At 38.9% G+C, this 18,782-nt stretch overlaps 1 protein-coding gene across 3 annotated transcripts; it reads left to right on the plus strand.

Moving 5' to 3' along the window:
* Positions 1-1,581: 1,581 nt before the first annotated feature.
* lhx6a (LIM homeobox 6a) lies at positions 1,582-13,580 on the plus strand. 3 transcript variants are annotated; one of them, XM_018750571.2, is made up of 9 exons: positions 1,582-2,115; positions 2,930-3,001; positions 3,642-3,824; positions 5,615-5,736; positions 11,478-11,698; positions 11,833-11,933; positions 12,050-12,145; positions 12,249-12,423; positions 12,778-13,580. In XM_018750571.2, exons 1-9 carry the CDS (start codon positions 2,038-2,040, stop codon positions 12,858-12,860), a joined length of 1,131 nt encoding a protein of 376 aa, XP_018606087.1. In that variant the 5' UTR covers positions 1,582-2,037; the 3' UTR covers positions 12,861-13,580. The 3 variants fall into 3 exon arrangements, with proteins under 3 accessions (XP_018606087.1, XP_018606096.1, XP_029108802.1); XM_018750580.2 differs by having other exon boundaries at positions 12,781-13,580; XM_029252969.1 differs by having other exon boundaries at positions 11,481-11,698.
* Positions 13,581-18,782: the final 5,202 nt, after the last annotated feature.

Consider the following 18,782-nt stretch of genomic DNA (forward strand, 5'->3'; position numbering starts at 1 on the left):
GGGGAACACCAAGTCTTAGCCTTGCTTTCGAAGATAACTAGAGCTGTTTTTAAATGTATGTCTCCTTTTATAATTTTACTAATTACACACCTACCCAGCTTTCGTCCTTAAGACACAAACCTTTCATTAAGCATGGGCGCAGAAATAAATCACTTTAATTTCTTTGTCTCTAATTCAGTACCAGAAAATGTTTATCCTGATTTCAAAATCGTCTTTGTAATAGTGCGGTGTGCTATTTAATCTTTTTAATTTAGTACTACATTGATTGATAACCCCTCTTTTATTTTTAGTGTTATATATCTAGAATTTGATTAGATTCAGGGAAATCAGTGTATAAAGCAACGTTGTTTAACAGATAAAAAGCCCATATCTCTTTGTTCTTTCGCTAAAGCGAATATGTGTGTATGTTTCTGTGTTTTCTGCATTTTTCTGACATATATATATAATATAGATACCGCCCTACTGTTGCGCTTACACTGCCGGTTTACAGGTGGTCTTTCACACACAAAACCTTGGGGACAGTCATCCACTCATATTTTTGCCGGTTCTCCAAATGAATAACAATGGTTTATCATGCTGTTCTGCAATAAAAAAAAAATAAACACTGAAATGACCTCTGCCTCTTTAATATTATTATAATAAGTTACCAAAAGTAACCGCACTGTTAGCAATCGTCTGGGATTTGTAATCCATGCGCCTAACAACCAGTAACTGTCGGTACTTCTATCCAAAGTGTGCAATGCATATAATGCAAAGGAGGTGAACATTACTAATGAAAGAAAACAGTATTCTGACAATTACTTTCTTCTAACGGTTATTTCCTTGAAATAACTGTGTACGTTGTGTTTATTTAAAGACGGTTTAGTAACTGTACAGCACGATGACGATTAAACAGCCCGGAATATAATCATTTCTAGGCATCTTTTAAACAAGGTTTCGCTTAGCAGTGCACTGTCAAGGTTTCAGTAAAATGAAAGAATTTTATATGCTTGTTCTTTGCCTTGAAATACGCAACGATTGATGTTTGTTTAATCTCTAAGCATGATGTGCAGTGTGTGTGTGTCCATGCAGATTGTCTCATAATTAAACCGAAGCTGTTATGTGTGCCTCATCCGTCTTAGTTTGTCTCCAGTTGTATGTGTAAAATCTTTCTGATGAGTGCAGTGAGTGCACTGCGGACGGTAAATCGCAAGCAAGAGCACAGCCGAGCCACGTAAGTTACATTGTAACGGACCTCGGGCTGCGCGGCGAACTTCGGCGTATTGTGTCAACAGCCTTGCGCACGCGGGGAAATCCGCTGTGATGAGACCGTCGACACACGCGCGCGAAGTCATCACGCGCAGGGAACCGTGAATGCGGCAAAAATGCATGACACACTTCTTCTTCTCCATGCAGGGTGTTGTTAGTTTTTCATGACTCTGCACCCGTAAACCCCGACTTCCACACCTAAGCCACCCTCCCCCATCCCTGGGGGGGGGGCGGGGGGGCGCAAGTGAAACTTTCACTTGAGACGCACTTGAGAGAGAAGGTGCTCCGCGCGCTGGCCCGCCTCGTTCTGTGCTCTCTGGCCGTCTCGCGCTGCGCGCCGGCCTGTCTCGCGCTCTCCGGGAGATCCAGAGCAGACCTTGCTGGTCCCTTGACTTCACCTACTTCCTGTAGTCAGCAATTCCATCCCAAAAAGGGGTGGGGGGAGAGAAAAAAGTGGAAGGAAGAATTGTTCTAAATAAGGCGCTCCGAAAAACAAACCCCCCTCCACTTGGCCGCCTGTTCGTCCGAACTTTGCAGTGTTGTTACCTCGCTTTTTTACCCGCGTTAAATGAGCGAAGTGTGAGGAGAAGCTACACGGCTGCACGTCGCAGAAAAGGAGAAAAACGCCGTCCCGCCGCGCGGGTGTGTGTGTTGGTGGTGTGTGTGCGGAGGACCATGACATAAAGGATACAACTGCGGCTTTTCTCTTTCTTTAAGAGTTCAGTCACTAGGACTCAAGGCAGAACTCGAAGACCCCTCGGGCTGGCGTCAGTTCCGTGCACTTTTTTCATGTATTGGAAAAATGAAGTTTTGGCCCCTCTTGCTGAGGGAAATCAATTTCTATCCAAAGGAAAACCCGCAAAAGAGGTAAAAAAAAAAAAAAAAAATATTACGTATGTGCATCAGATGCAGTGCTAATGAATCCAGCGGTCACTTTTTTTGGATGGTCATAAAAATGTGAACAATATATGATCCTAACATTGGCTCGAATGGTAGCAGCCATCAGTCAAAGTGGCCGTGCAGTTTTATCAGCAAAAAAAAAAGGGTTTTGAAAATGTGAAAGTTTGAAAATTGCCTCGAAATGCGGATAAATAATAGAGGTTTATGACGTAAATAAGCGCAGAAAACGTGTTGCGTTTTTTCATAGCAACGTAACGGCACGAGAGCGACTCGTTTTGTGCGCGAGGATCAGCTGCGAGCTGCGCGAGTCCTTCTCCATGAATAGTGTGATTTGCAGTCCATCCTCTTCACATCCCAATTCTGCTTTAGAAAAATTCGATTTTAATTACTGCCATTAAAAAATCAAATTTGCAATTCTTTTGGGTGGCCCGATGCCTTTTTTCCTGATTGACAGTTGAAATTGACACTCCGGGTCCCTCTTATCCTGAACATTTCAAGCTATTTCTAATTGCAGGTAGTTTATTTTTTTTCTCACTGCTCTGGATTGCATTGGGTAGACGATTACTTTAAGAGGCATGGGTTAAGTGCAGGGAAAAAATCAATCCAAATTGAAATCGCTTCATTAAAAAAGGTCCTTTGTTGCGAGGTTCTAAATACGCAGTGGAAATTCTTATTTATTGTTTTGGACGGGTTATATAGCCTCAGATATAACAGGGAGCTTTAGTGCAAGGAACAGAAGACACCGAGTTTACTTGGCAGAGCTGCTGAATGTGTCTTGTAGGTGATTTCTACAAACAGGCAGAGCGCTCCTGCAGACCCACACTGTGTGGAAGCCAAACAGTCCCACATCATGGTGAGTAAATATTTTAAAATGGCTTTATTCTTTATCCTATCTAGCTGCTCTCATCTGGCGAGATATAATATTTGAAATATACCATACGTAAGTTACATCATGTAATTCTTTTCTGAGTTTCTTTTTGCCTCTGGTCAGTATTTTTTGCAGTGATTTTGCAGATAATTTATTGGATTTGATATTTATGCAGGGTTGATGATTATATTATTTGAGACTATTTGAATTTGTAATGCAATGAAGTATCTGGTTGAGGAACATTATTGATACTATATAGTATTCCCAACACTGGAGTATTTCCAATTTCTTTAGACTCAAATTAGAGAAAAACAGTCGTTTGCTGTGATAAATATTTGAAGTAAATAGTAATATGGTTACCTTCTTTTATGGACTTTAAAATGATTGCATATGCACCTTTTCCATCTTGTAAGTGTCCTTTGATAATTAAGGTTTCCCTAAGGCTTCCTAAACACGAGCCTTTGAATACTATCGCCTACAGCTCAGTGTCGAATTTTTAGCATCAGTCAGTGTGGCCATGAAACAGCATCAGTTCTGATGAATTAATCCATCGCTGTCTTCTCAGTCAGCGTATGTTTTATTGCATTTTCACAAATTAAACACATGATTATTCCCTCAAACGCAGTCCCATTCAGATGGAGAATCTCACAGGTCCAATGTGGAGAAAGAGGATCCGCGCTCGTCCCCGACCCCTCCGTCCACGCCGTCCATCTGCTCCCCGACGTCGTCTTCCTCGTCTGTGCCGTCCACAGGGAAGAACGTGTGCGCGAGCTGTGGCCTCGAGATCCTGGACAGGTACCTGCTCAAGGTGAGACATAGCGAGCCTCGCAATTACCGCAAAGCGCGTGAACTGCTCCGAAGTTTCGGCTGGGGGCTTTTTTAATTTTTTTGAAAAGCCCCTGGGTTCAACACTCAAACTAATTAGAGGTCAAATCACGACAGTGATTGATCTTTAAATCAAAACCGCTCACAGTCGCGCCATTTATACCTTAGGAAAAAAAAAAAACGCGTAAGAAATATAATTTTACGCACAATTTTTTATATTTCACGTGCTGTTTTACTTATTGTATTTATTAGTTCCACCATGGTTATGTGCGGATACTTTATAAAAAGGCACGAATTGGCGAGAACGGGATGTTGGAAGTACGTGGAAACGTGCAACTCATGATCATGCATATATTCGCATGAAGTTTTGAAGTAAAGATAAGATAAATATTCAACTTTCCTATATGAAAGCAACTCTGGTAGGTGAATGGTAATAAAACAAAGGTATCAAAAAATTTCCAAGCAATTATTATATTTCCAGCCATGCAGTATAACTAAAATAGATTCAGTAAACTAAATGTATCGTCATTTTGTTTTTACTAATATGATTCTTTAAGAAACAATTTAAAGAAAAACTCTTCGAGGCTTTTCCTCAGTACACAATAGGAAAAGAGCACGGGATGTGTTGCAGGAAGACATCATCAAGCACATTCCATCTTCTTAAACAAATTACAGATATCTGATTTCAATCTGCCAAGAGGTTTATCATACAAAATAGGACAGTTTCCGACATGCAGCCGTGTCTTTTTCACATGAATATGTAACCGCTGTTTAATTTTACACGATTTTGCCCTACAGTCCCGTAACCTGATTAATAGCAACCAGTGAAAAAATACATAGTTCCAACGGCAAACTATATAAGCGGATTTAAAATGAAAATTTTATTTCCTTTCACCTAGAAGAATGAGCACTCAACGTTTTTTTAACTAAATAAAGGTAGATTTAGTCTTAGATTTTGCAAAACGGATTTAAATTTTTTTTTACACCATCCTTGGTGAGGTTTTAAACGACATGAAGCGGTGTAATTCTGTACATCACAGACCTTTTAACTGGTGGTTGGAGGTTTGTTTAACAGATTGTGTTTTATTTCGTTTCCAAAGTTTAACATAATTTAAACAGGAAAAAATGTGATGACTGCAATAACACAAAGACTGACACCCAGTTGCAACAACAAAACATCAACAACAATAATAGTAATAATAATAATAATAATACATTTCTGTAAAAAGTATTTATATAAATTACCCTCAGTAAAAGATTTATGTCGAACAGCGTCTGAAACATTTGTAAAGCAAAACGTACTTCATTAGTAATTTATGAAATAACTTTTCGTTCTGTTATTAACGATTGTAGTCAAGGGCTATTGGGCACTTCTCATGAAAAACACACACCTTTGTAAAAGCCTTGCGCTGCTGTTTTGTATTTTGGAATAGACAAATACCCAATTATCTGTTCTCAGTCGCTCTTCATGAAACGTTTTAAAAGTCATATCATTGATATGCTTAATTAATTTTTTTAAATGAAGAACGGATCCACTGCCGCATGTTTAAATCAAAAACATCAACAGCAATAATAATAATAAAAATATTATTATTATTATCATCATCATCATCATCATCATAGTAACAGCTACAATCAGTAGAAGATTACAAATGATATTTTCCGTAGGTAATGTACTCACAGTCGACCAGGATAGGTCTATGTTACTCTACTCTCTCCTTAGGTAAAGGTCAATTGACAGCTCACCCACCCCCCCCTCCCGTGTTTCCCTAGGTGAACAACCTGATCTGGCACGTGCGCTGTCTCGAGTGCTCCGTGTGCAGGACTTCATTACGTCAGCACAGCAGCTGCTACATCAAAAACAAAGAGATCTTCTGTAAAATGGACTACTTCAGGTAGGGAAAGTTTTCGTTTCTAATACACAGAAATGACTGACGAAAGGATTAAAATGTATTTCAAAATTATTTAATAAATGCTGCATCTTTTTAAAAGAAACAATAAGCAGAATCTAGTTCGGTGACTTAGTTCACAATATGCCTGTTACGTGTTTATCATTCGTGTTGTACTCAGGCTGCCTACAGACACGTGTAATTTTAGCATCATACTCTCTTATCACCATTACAGATGAAATCATGTTAACGCAGATAACATGATTATTGCCTTCTTAGTACTACGTGAGGCTCTGTGATCCCTTGGCTTGGAAACGACGAAAGTCTTTTGCATTTGCATGCACTTCACACACACGTACTGTTATTAACATATTATTTATTATATATTTCAAGGATTCTTACGATTACATCAACTTTTTCTAGTCCGATTAGCTAATGGACTGATTGGAAATTGTTGAAAACGCACAATAATAAATATATTTTAAAAATTTTTAATGAAAAGTCTCCATATGCCATATGGTAATTAATAAAAGGAGAGACGAAAGGAAATCAAAATGTGTAATGCTGCTACAGCAATTGAATTTTTTTTTCTCTCTGTACACGAGCGTAGCCACGCTGAACGGAAATTTTAATTGCCTGTTACATCTATAAACATAGAATACGGACCCTTTTATTAATACATGATGTTGCAGGTTCAGATGAAAAATAGAAATCGCACGATTTGTTACAGTACTAAGTCTTAAAAATACGGTCAGATACCTGCTCTATTTGATACCGCTGACGTATTTGGCAGTTTATTACAGATAATTGGTTTTTGTCTTGTTCAGTTTGAAAATTAAACTGTGTAGTTAAGCTAATAGAAAGATATATTTGTGATATTTTTAAAAATAATATTATGTATGGCGTTGATGGTGTAGAGTACTGTAACTTATAGTGCACTGCTGAAAGTACTAAAATGCAAAGATTTGAGAGTTCAATAACTGCACGTGTCTGACTAAGATTCTCAGACTGAAAGCAGTGGAGTTTGAAAACAAATGCAGCAGCAGCAGTGGCCATACCATCCACCCTCACCTTGAATTTACTGGGCTTTTACTGTTGATAGAGTGTAGGAGTTTTATTGTCTCTTGGAAGCTTATAATGTGAAGTGAAACTTCACAAAATACTTGAAATAGGCAGGGGCTCCATTCAGGGTGTCCAACAGAGCCACTTTTGAGACAGTAAATGAACTTTTTTAAAAACCATTACACTTTTGAGTTTTCGAAGAGGACTGCGGCTAGTCTTCAGTCAAAAACTAGGAGTTATCCTTAAGGTAGTAAAAAAGCATTTCGCCAAGTGCCATTTTTGCATTACATTACAATCAGAGGCATAATTCCTTTGGGGCCAATTTCACCGTAAAACGCAGTTTTAATACACACACACACACACACACACACTACTATTTCTATTTTTGTTGGTAGTAATGAAAACAATTTTATGTTTAATTGTACTGAACACATAAACATATGTGTATTTAAGTTGCATGTTGGTTTTCTTATATCACTGATATTCTCAAAAATAGTGTTAATGTAAAATAAAATTGTTCTTAATTTATAAAACATAGGGAAATTAGTAGCAGAACAACAGGGCTGCCACAAAAATATACGGATAAGTTATGCATCGCCACAGAATATATAATCGCTATACAGAATGGCATTTTTTTTCTAAATAGGAACATATTGTGGCATTAACAAAAGTTAAAAATTGCTTTTGTTCCTTAGTTTTATTCTCGGTTTAAAATGGTGTTAATGTTTTCAAGTGCAAAAAAAATTTACATGGCTGATTTGAGTAGATTACTTGGCTTACGTGACCTAAAAAAATATTTTATATTAAATTCAACTTTAGTATTTCATTCCCACATTGATTTGTTTTGATCTACTAAAATGTATAAGATTAAATAAGTTTCACAGCGTCATTGTTTTTCGACAACCAAGTCCCCAGTAGTCTCCTCTGGTGCTTTCACCGCTTTTCCTGTAGATGAGGAAAAAAAACTTGTCAGGCCTTGATTGTTTTCTTTTATATGCATATACAGAACATCTTTTTCTGATATGGAGGGCATCATGGCAACTAAGGAATCTAACCAGAGGCAACGCTTTGACTGAATCATTAATGTATTTTAGCTGACAACACAAAAGATCTTAATAGCTTCAAGCCTGAGAGAGAGGCCAGCCCAGTTGATTAAATGTGAAAGGAGAAGGCACATTGGAGCCACTGTGGGCCAGTGCGTTCTTCTGCAGGCCTTCTGCTGGATAACCTGCACCAGAGAGCTGAACATCAAGAGGGGAGATGGGAATGGGATGGGTTGGGGAGCTGTTTACTCCGAATGCACTCCCACGGGTGTGCGGGCAGCCACTGGTCCTCAGTGTTTCTATTCTGGATCGCGGCATGGATTGCGGCATGGATCGCAACCCAATACTGGGTGCTGGTCTGAGGTTTATAATCACCAGCGATTATAGGCTGAAAACAACACCGCTGTTGGCTTACTTTGAATTTGATTTCGGTCATACTGTACGTGCCCGTTGGTCTAATGGACAGAAAAGCAACAGGAAAATGTCCATAACGCTGTCTTTTTTTTAGCTTATGGTGTCATGTGAAACTACTCATGGCATGTTAGTTCTGCTGTGATGTTTACAGACCTTTGATTTATTTACACTACCAGCTGCTGTCAATCATTTAGGTTTTTGGTTAACCCCACAGAGCTTTCCCTTGTTACATGGCAAAACACACTGCATATATTTTAGGATTATTTTATCCATGACACTTGCAATCCCCCACCCCCCCATGACATTTTCAGGATTTGCAGCTTTTGTGACAAGAATTCAAGAACTCGTTCCAAATTGTGGGATTAGGGCATGTATGTGTACCTGAGGTTATGAACTACACCACAGAAAGTGGTCTGTGGTTAGATGCTCAGTGTCAGGTTTTGCTGGGAAGACCTGGTGGTCTCCAACTGAACTGCATCCATAAGAGTGTAATCTTAATTCTTTTTGTTGCCTGATATCAGTCCCCGGTAGCCTATTTTTTCATGTTTATGTCATTCCCTATGATTTTGACATCTACGTATCTTATGTCTACCCTTTCTAGACAGCTGTGCCAGTACCTCCTACTTGCAGTACTTAGAATTGGGTGTCTAGCAGAGGGTTTAAATGACACAGAAATAGGTGTACGCTGATGTATTCTGTGATCTGTGTTCAAAGAGACAAATGAAGTTTGTAGCAAAGTATTGGCAGTCAAAGAAACCTGCAGAGCCTGACACAAAAGATTTATTACATTTGTATGTTGTTTCTGAAGAAGCCTCTCAATTTATAGGCATAGTGAGGTTAGAGGCACTCCAAGAAAATATATTTTAATATACATAATGTATACTTTAAGGTACCCTAAGCATTAGTCTAAAGCAACTGCTGTACTTTTATTAGGCCTGATTCATTTAATGTTGAATCTTTTATACTCTGAGATAGAGACAGTATACTTTCTAAAATTTGCAGCTCTATCCAGAACAAAAGAAAGGAAAATGCAAGTGCTAATAATCAAAATAGACACACCGTGTGTGTGTGTGTGTGTGTGTGTGTGTGTGTGTGTTTGAGAGAGTAGTCAGTACAGAAATAAGTTCTCACAGTTTGGTGCTTTGTACTGCAATTAGTTGTACCTAGTATCGAACAACAGTAATGTATAGAGTTACCTTTTAGAATAAATCTTGGTCAGATCTATCACTCAAGACAGTGGAAAATTTACTTACTAATTCTTGAAAATTCCCAGAGCATATGAACATCTATCCACAAAATGTGTATTATTTCAAGCCTATCTTTCAAATGAGAGCAAATAACATTGAACATGGCAAACCTCGAGAGGAAAACATTTATATCTGTTCAAATGTGAATTGAATATCAGCAAGAGTAATTAATGTTTCTAATCTCCAACATTGATTGGTTTTACCAGCATAATACCAGCGCATGGTTGAAAGTAAGCCCAGAATAAATAAAAGGTTTTAATATAGAAGGAAACTTTTGTTAGTGTTCAGAAAGATTCTTCTTAACTTTGTCTGTTTTTCTTAGTGTGTGTGGCAGACCAGCTACCATAAAGGATTAGATGGCTGTTTCAGATCAGTTATCGTAAATCAATCTTTTCAAAAGCTTCCATAGTCCAAAGTTATACTTGTGGTTCAACTGATGTTTTTTGTGTACTTGTGACGTAACACAGCAAGGAGCTTAGAAAGATTTAGTACAGGATTTCATAAGTAAACAGCAAAAATAATTACCAATTTCCACAGTGATTGTAATTACAGCTAGTGTACAGTGAAGGGCTGTGGAAGCGCAGAGAGACGGGACACAGGTAGAGGGTAGAGGTGCAAAACGATTTTATGGACAGCAGTTTATGAACGGCACAGTTCCAGTGCTACAGCCACACTTTCTCACAGAACTGGGCCTTGGGGCTATTGAGACGCAGAGCAGCGGGGCTGGGTTCACAGACTTGACGTGATTTTTGGTAAATGTGTTCCAGAGGCTTGCTCTACATTGCAGCATGGGAATCCAAACACAGGAGAACTCGGGCCAGTGTTGTCATTCACTGACAGATGGGATGTGCCAAATCAGCCTGCCCTCCCTTTGATTGGTCTCCTGCCTTCCTCCCTTAAACCTCCCCCCGTGGGTGTTTATGATAGTCTGTATACAAGAACGCTCTGCGAGCCTGGGAGAGCTGGTGAGGAACAGGCCACAGTGGTACAGACCGCACTCTCGTCATTCATGTTCACGTTGGTGACGGGGTTAGGATAAACATCTGCATGCAATTAGCCTTCACTCCTCCTCTGAGCTGCTGTGGCTCCTGTACTCCAACTGGGTCACTCTAGTTCTTCCTGGGTCAGGCAAGCTGGATCGTCTACACCCAGCATAATGAAAACTGACTCCGCGCGTCCGTCTCCGTTGTGGCCGCGACCAGACACGCATCCGGTACTCACAAATGTGCCCTTATATCAGACCGATTATCATTTGTACATCCTCTTGAAATATGTAATGTTATTATATGTAATATGTAACAATGTTATTTGTTACATATAAAATTAACATACATACAGTGTCTTTTGCCAAACAACTGTACTTGCAAAAATGCAATCATGCTTTCACAATGTAGACTGTAGGCACCTAAACACTATTAACAATGGTGAAGAGCAGGAAACAAAATATGAAATATGTACTCTGTCACAGATGTAAATACATGTATTTGAAACAAGAGTTATACTTAGGTACTCTTGTGCCATGGTGGAAATTTGCTGCTTCAACAAGTGAGAGATTCTTTCATCACTTGGGAAACTGCAGGTATTTGTTTATAGCATTTCAGAGCTCCTTTAGCAACTTTAACAGCGTTGTCCGATTTACATTGTATCAGTTTAAGTATTTCCCTTTAGTGATTTTGTCTTAACTATGTTATGTCGAAGAAGGACAAATATTCTGTAATTCATGCTCTCCAGTTTTGGCTGTTACTGAAAAGTTCCAGTGTGTTCACAAGATGAAGTATACACTCCAACACTTTATCTTTCATAGTTTGGCAAAATCGTACATATTCAAGAATGTTCTGTAATGACACTCTACAGTCTTTTTTTTACTACTTATGTGCAGTTATTCTTTAGTTTCAGTTTTGTTCTTTTTTTACCTCAATAAAAATGCTCACTGATGTTGGCCAACAGAGGGTTTATCTTCCAGGCCTTCTCTTTCTCACAGTAGGTTTGGTACAAAGTGTGCCCGCTGTGGGAGGCAGATCTACGCCAGTGACTGGGTACGGCGTGCCAGGGGCAATGCCTACCACCTGGCCTGTTTTGCTTGCTTCTCCTGCAAGCGGCAGCTCTCAACAGGAGAGGAGTTTGGCCTTGTTGAAGAGAAGGTCCTCTGCCGGATCCACTACGATACCATGGTGGAAAACTTCAAACGGGCTGCAGAGAGTGGTGAGATCTCCTGATGCAGGATTTAATCACATGTTCAAACCAACAGTTGAGCAGTCTGAAATAAATCTATATTCATTTAAAGTCACCCATATTGCTCCATGACTGATTCTATCATTTGCTCTCTTGGATATTAGGGAGTGGGATCACATTAGAGGGAGCCGTCCCATCTGAGCAAGACAGCCAACCCAAGCCTGCCAAACGAGCGCGAACCTCCTTCACTGCTGAGCAATTACAGGTGTGTATGAAGCTGGCAGGTGGCAGGGAGAAATATAAATAAGCAATGCAGATGCAGAGCTTTAACAGTGAACATGGATAGCTGGGAGTGGGTGACTGAATCCAGTGTATCTGTAGGTGATGCAGGCACAGTTTGCGCAAGACAACAATCCAGATGCACAGACACTGCAAAAGCTGGCTGACATGACTGGGCTCAGCAGGCGGGTCATACAGGTGAGTGCTACAGTTACCGGACAAATGGAAATTCACACAATTACACCTCATCAAATGATGAAAAATGAGCCGATTGATCACTGGTAACATTGCATCTTCATAGGTTTGGTTTCAAAACTGCAGAGCAAGACACAAAAAGCACACCCCCCAACACAGTGGACCCCCCCAGGGCCACCCCCAATCTCGGATGCCTCCCTCTCTCCAAGACGATCTGCATTACTCTCCTTTTGGCAGTCCTGAGAGAGCACGTATGGTGGCTTTGCATGGATATATTGAGAGTGAGTGTGAACTCGAGCATCATCTATCTTTTTACCTTCTTAGGTTCCTTCTGCTCCTCCAAGGCCACTGTTTCCTCAGTTTACTTATATTTTACTTTCAAATCTCAAATCCCATTATGAAACATTTCATAGCCTTTGGAAGACAGTAGCATTGGCTGTCAACTAAGACTGATAATTTCTTTGTACGATATTACATCTGTTTGCGCAAAATGCTTTGAACAGAGCTTGACTGAATCAGTTTGTGTAGAGACAGAGAGGTGACCTGGCAGTTCAGTAAAAGAGATGTAGATGTCAGGGATTATTCTACTCCAGGGACTGAATGCTAATCCTTGCATTTTTGGCTCTTTGCTTTAGCAGGTCACCCCTTCTCTGTGCTGACAACGCAGACACTTCCTCACCAGGCCATGGCGCTGCCGCAACTTCCCCTCAGCCGCTAACGTCCTTAAGACTGACCTTGACCTCTGACCTTCGGACACTTAATTCTCACTGCCTCACACCTCTCCTGACCCTGAGTGGAAGTCTTAAGTGAATAACAAAGGGTTGGAGGGAATGTGGTCTTCCAGCTGACCACACACACACGATGGCTCTCGCTTGCGTCCACTGGATGGGACTACTTCTCGCTCACCATCAATGACCCTGTAGAATCCACTGAAGAGATGCAGTTTGTGCTTGAGAAACCAGGGCTTGATCACGAAGCTTAGGAGTTGCAAAACCCCATGTACAATATCCCTCCCTTTGGACTGTGGGCTTTAAAAATTGGATTCTTTTCGACACTGACTGGTCTTTTCTGCACTCTGTTGGAGAGTTTCAATCCAAGTACTGAAGACTGTTTTTCCGTGTGCATTGTAACTAATGCAGAGAAGAACTGATGGGAACAAAGAAAGAGAAATGTAATAACAGCTGGCTTGGCATAGGACAGACAGGTAAGAAATTACCCCTCTCTCTCTTTTCAGTGGATGACTCATTGTGGAGCATTTTACTGGAGCACCCTTGTGAGAATCAGGATTTAGTTAAATGAGAGTTAAATGTTGCTTCAGACATTGTCTTCAAAGGACAAATTACAAACACGGAAAAACAAATAATGGAGAGAACCGAAGCAATTATAATTTTTTCCTTGTCTATGTGTATTGTACTTAGGCATGTATTTTCATTTTACTCTCCCCACAACTAAACAGTTTTGTCTTTTACCTGCCCACAAAACTCCAGTAATTTTTGTTCTTTCATTTATTTCTCATTAGATTCCCAATATTTCGTTTCTGCACTGGACAGAGATTTAAGGCTGGTTTGAAGAAATTGATGTGTTTATGAAGATTAGGGAGGAATGCTGTTTCCATGCAGGTGACCATTACGCTGGTTTGCTAAGAATGAATTGCTTTACAGTAATTCACATACACTCTTTCCAAGAGCATTCTGTTTTCGTTTCTGGAAGACAACTTTTTTGTCATTAACTTGATAGCTGTTTGACTGAATGGGTTGAATTGCCATGCCTAAAATTTTGAGCCAAGTGTAGTCCGTCTACGTATTAGCTTGACTGTATTTCTCCACAATACTGGAAGTACTTGTAACTTGGCTTTCCAGATATAGTACTAGTCAAGAGTTTAAGTACACCTGTCAAAACTTGCTAACCCTAACCCTCAAACTTGTCAAGGGCAGTTGTTTTCAGGAATCCAACATTCACAGACTATTTTAATTTTTTCTTCCATTTTCCAACTATTTTTAGAAATTTATACAGCCCTGTCACTAACGAAAAGAGTTTCCAGCATGTGTGCTCAAACTTTAGGCTGTATATCCTTGTATATTTTACAGCTTCTTTAGAAGTTAGCTGACTGGCAACAAAAATGTGAATTGTGCTCTGCAAATATGTAAATATATATTTTACTTGATATTTGCTTGACACTCTAAATAGCTGAGGAAGAAAAACAGCACAAGAGATTGTGGAGTTGGGTCACACTGATGAAAAAATAAAAATATTGGTTGGCATCAACCTCCAAAGAGGAATTCCAGAACTAATACAGTTATCCATGTTATTGGTTACAATAAATCAGTTTTGCATAAGATGAAAATTTGATCTGTCCCTATATGAAATGGGAGATTATCCCATCTGAAAGACTTTTGACTTAACTGAACAAGGGGTTGTACTAATTTTATTTCATAATTCATAAATTACATCAGTAGCAGAGAGTTTATATAATGCCATTGTGGTACCACACAGGTTTAAAACTTCTAAAAGACTTAGCACAATAAGTGTTCTTGCAAGTTACATTTCCTATAAAACAAGAGCAACAACCCTTGCCCATTATACAAAATTCTTGGTGTATGAGTTGTGTTTGTATTGTTGTTGTTTCTGTGTGCTTTTGTGTATTTAAGTGTAAGTACATATAAACAGTTCCCAAAGCGTACCAAAACACAGAAAATGCCCACCTTCATGAATCCATCAGTTCAGTTTATTAAGACATGCCACATTAAGACATTATGAGCTAGTCTAAAGGCTGCCTTTAAAGTCTGATAAATTTTAAAAAATCTCCAGTGGATCAAGACAATGTGGTTGCCTTTAATTATGCTTCAGTTATATGTACCACAGAGTTAAACATATTTTATTTCCACAAGAGTTTCAGTTGTGGAATTTGAAAAAAAAAAAAATCCCTTATAAAGGTGACAGTCCACGGCAATATTTGGAATCCAAACTCCGCAAATATTTTTAGAGTGTATATCATAGTTTGTAGACTAAAAGTAACAATGCAATATACCTGTAAAAGAGACTCATTTTTAAGTGTACAGCAGAGCATTGTCTAACAGTCGTGTCTAAAACCTAGGAGTAGACTCCCTTTGTATGATAAGTCTGTGTGGGGCCGAGTGACAGTATCTGTCTGAAATGAAGGACATGGGCTACCGTGTACAACGGTTAGTGCAGTTAAGTGGAGACTTCCTACTCCTGCTTGCTTGAGTATAAAACTTACAGTACAAATGTGCGAGGAAAACAACATTCCATACACATTTCTCGCATAATTTTCCGTTACCCCCTTCCAAGGATGTATTCAGAAGTGGATGTTTTGAGTGCCTTATTTATGAAATTACTGCAGAACAAACACAATTTTTTTAAAGAAACGAGTCATTTCCTTCCCATAACGGAAGCCGTGTAACTTCTCAACCATGTCGTACGAGAGAGCAGAGTTGGTAGAGGGAACCCATTCAAACATACATGTCCAAAAAATGTTAAATAAGAATTTTCAGTAGTGTGCGTAATAAATATGTCTGTCTGTTAAACTGGAATACATAAATTATCGACATTGTAATGTAATTGCTGCAATATATTGAGATTCACAATGTACATCTGCTGTGTCTATAATTTATTTATTCTTTAATGGCTGACATATATTTTAAAATAGATTAGAAATATAAATTTATATTTTAGTCTCATGGTTTTACAGACAGTACCTTTGGAAAGTCTGGGGATACGGAGACAGTAGTTTCACAGCTAATCTCTTGCCTGGTTTGGCACAGAGACCTGGGACTACCTGCATTAAAATCATTTGCAATAAATAAGGAAAAAAACATTCACAGTAACCTGATGTTTTTGTTTATCACATTAAATACTCACAGCAAGATGGCTACATGTTGAGTTACATGTAATGCACTTTTTTAACACACATATTGCATTATGTTGCCACTAATTTATGTCTTGGCAGGATTTTAAATTGCTAGTTTCTTTTCTCAACAGTTTTCCCTCTATGCTTCACCCCAATGGGGAAAGTGGTACTGTGTCAGTGGACAGGGGATGTATATAGATGTAAATGACAGAGGAGCAACTGCATTGTGTGAAACTGTAACTTTGTGTTTTGGTTGTAGAGTGAGAAATATGACTCTGTGTTTACGAAAGGAGACAAGGCCTCAATGTTCCTGTATTTATTGAGACAGAAAATAGCCTGTAAGCACTTTTTTTGTTAAAATGAATAAAAATTTATTTCATTTATTGTGCATTGTCTTTTTGTGTGCTACATGCAATAAATTTGGTTCTAAAAGGTAGCATTTTATAGTCTTGTTTTACCTTTTTTTAAACAGATGTAAATATGGTAGATGTTAAATCTTGCCAATAAAATGAAAGACAAATAAACCGAGGCTGCGTCCCTAGTCAAACCTACACGTTTCGTACTTATCGTCTTGCTACTAACTAAAAACAGGCTTGTCTTGACAGTGTTCTTTGAGCCATGGTAGACAACCAGATGCAACGGCACAGGAAAGTATCCTGTGTTCCCGATCTGCTGGCTGGTGTGTGTCTGACCATCGATGTGTGTGTGCGTGTGTGTGTGTGTGTGTGCAGGTATGCAAGCGTGTGTGTGTGAACAGGCCCGTCACGTGCGTTCATTGCAGGGCAGGAAGCAATCACAGGCCAACTGCGGTGCTGCCAGGCTCTTCACGGGTCAGTGTGTTCAGTAATGACTCTACCTCTGATTCCACCGCCATCACAGACAGGAAGTCACTGTCAGACTGCATCATGGGATTGATCTCGTATGGGGTTTCATTTCAAGGGGAGCGTAAGCAAGTTTTTGCAGGAGTCCATGCAAGTGTCCAAAAGCATGCACAAACACAGACGCAGACTTAGATACAGACACACACACACACACACACCATTAACAGGCTCTTCAGAGTGAAATAGTCAATTTTATAATCCCAGGCAGCATTTTACAGAAATATTCATAGGAATTTCATTACAGAGTGCAAAGCTGATGGAGCCAAATTTACTCTTTGTCCGGTTAATGGCATTTTCGTCCAAGACATTTTCTTCCAATTGCCATTTGGGAAACAGCAGCATATTTGGCTCTGTGCGCTGCATTGATCCACAGCTCGGCCTGCATTCATCAGTCCTTTTTTACAGAGATGATCTGCTATCGATTACATTGACTGGCAGCACTCAAGCACTCAAGAAGAATAAAGTCCAAAGAAAACAGAAAAAAACTGGTCTGAGCTGTTTCACTCATTAAGAACTAATTTCATTTATCTTACCTTTAACTAGTTAAGTGGTCGATGAGCAGCTTTTTTCTGATGCTTTCAAGAAGAAAATTTTTGCAACTCACCTAATACTGTATCCCTTACTAGCGTAGTTTAAATAAGTCAGAGCACAAGAGTACGTCAAGACATCCAAATCTTGAACAAAGCTCCGCTGTGTAATAAAACCATTTCATTTTAAAATTTGAGGGAAAAATCATTCAAATGATGCCAGCCATTACTTTCCAAAATGCAATTTTTTTGGTTTGGATAATTATAAAGTATTGTTTTCATTCAGGTTAAGTGTCTGAAGCTGTACTTACTGTCTCCATGTCTGTAAAATAAGCTTGTGTCTTTAAGTGAGTTCTGTTCCTTCCTTGACTTGCCTTGAAAACCACTCGAATTGTCGGTCGCTATGGGTCAGGTTTGACTCGGCACCTTGCATGCCTTTAAGCGAATGTGATGATAAAGGTAATGTTTTTCATATTTAAAATGTATACAAATGGACTTTTGAGTTTGTATTAAATGCAGACCAACATCAGCAGACAGAATTTGTTTCCACGGAAGTGGAATTCTTTTCTGCTTGGTGAGAAAACGGTAAATTACAAAACACCACCTCCGCTTCTAGCCATATTAAAAGTTAATGAATTGATAATTGAAAGTGTTGAGGTCTTGGAAAGTGTTAGTTCAAAGACGTTAAGACACGTTCACACAGTTACGGCACTTTTCAACAGAACAGAAAAAACAACTGACTGTTGATCATCTTTAGTACTTTACACTTTTCCGTGTCAACCGAGGTGGGATCACATGTACTGCACTTGAATAAGAACCTAACAGGCTAGGCATTATTAATAAAATATTTATAAGACAAAATGTGTAAAATATATATAAAATTTATTTAATTGTACTAATTCAGTTAAATAGATCTTAAACAAACACATGTAAATGATGAAGTCACAATAAAAATTTATTTATACTGAGATCAATTTTGTATTTAAGACTCTATAATCCTTCAGTGCAATCTGGGTTTTACAGGGAATTCCTCTCAATAAATTTTATTTCGTTATTGCCTCTGGTGTTCTTAGGGTTCACAAGTGTTTTATCAATTTCTAGCGTTTTTTTATTACTTTTTTCTGGGTATGCTAAAAAATAGTTATATATCACGGAAGCAAAAATCCTATAGTAAAGGCCTCACTCTACATCCTAAGTTAAAGTATGTCTTTATCTCGCTAATGCATGTTTCTTCATGAAAAATCCTTTCTGCTAACTGGCCATTACATAGATATTGTGCTGTTATCTTGTATCTTTACATGAGTTCATATTTTAACAGAATGAAGTTGATGAAGTTGAAATTTGTGTTAATTTCACAAATGTCA

The sequence above is a fragment of the Scleropages formosus genome, chromosome 6 (genome assembly GCF_900964775.1).
Source record: "Scleropages formosus chromosome 6, fSclFor1.1, whole genome shotgun sequence".
NCBI classification, from domain to species: domain Eukaryota; kingdom Metazoa; phylum Chordata; class Actinopteri; order Osteoglossiformes; family Osteoglossidae; genus Scleropages; species Scleropages formosus.

Coding starts and splice junctions, on each gene's coding strand:
- lhx6a (XM_018750571.2), top strand. CDS start 2,038: ATGTATTGGAAAAATGAAGTTTTGGCCCCTCTTGCTGAGGGAAATCAA. Junction 3,825..5,614: donor TGGACAGGTACCTGCTCAAG/GTGAGACATAGC, acceptor GTGTTTCCCTAG/GTGAACAACCTGATCTGGCA. Junction 5,737..11,477: donor TGTAAAATGGACTACTTCAG/GTAGGGAAAGTT, acceptor TCTTTCTCACAG/TAGGTTTGGTACAAAGTGTG.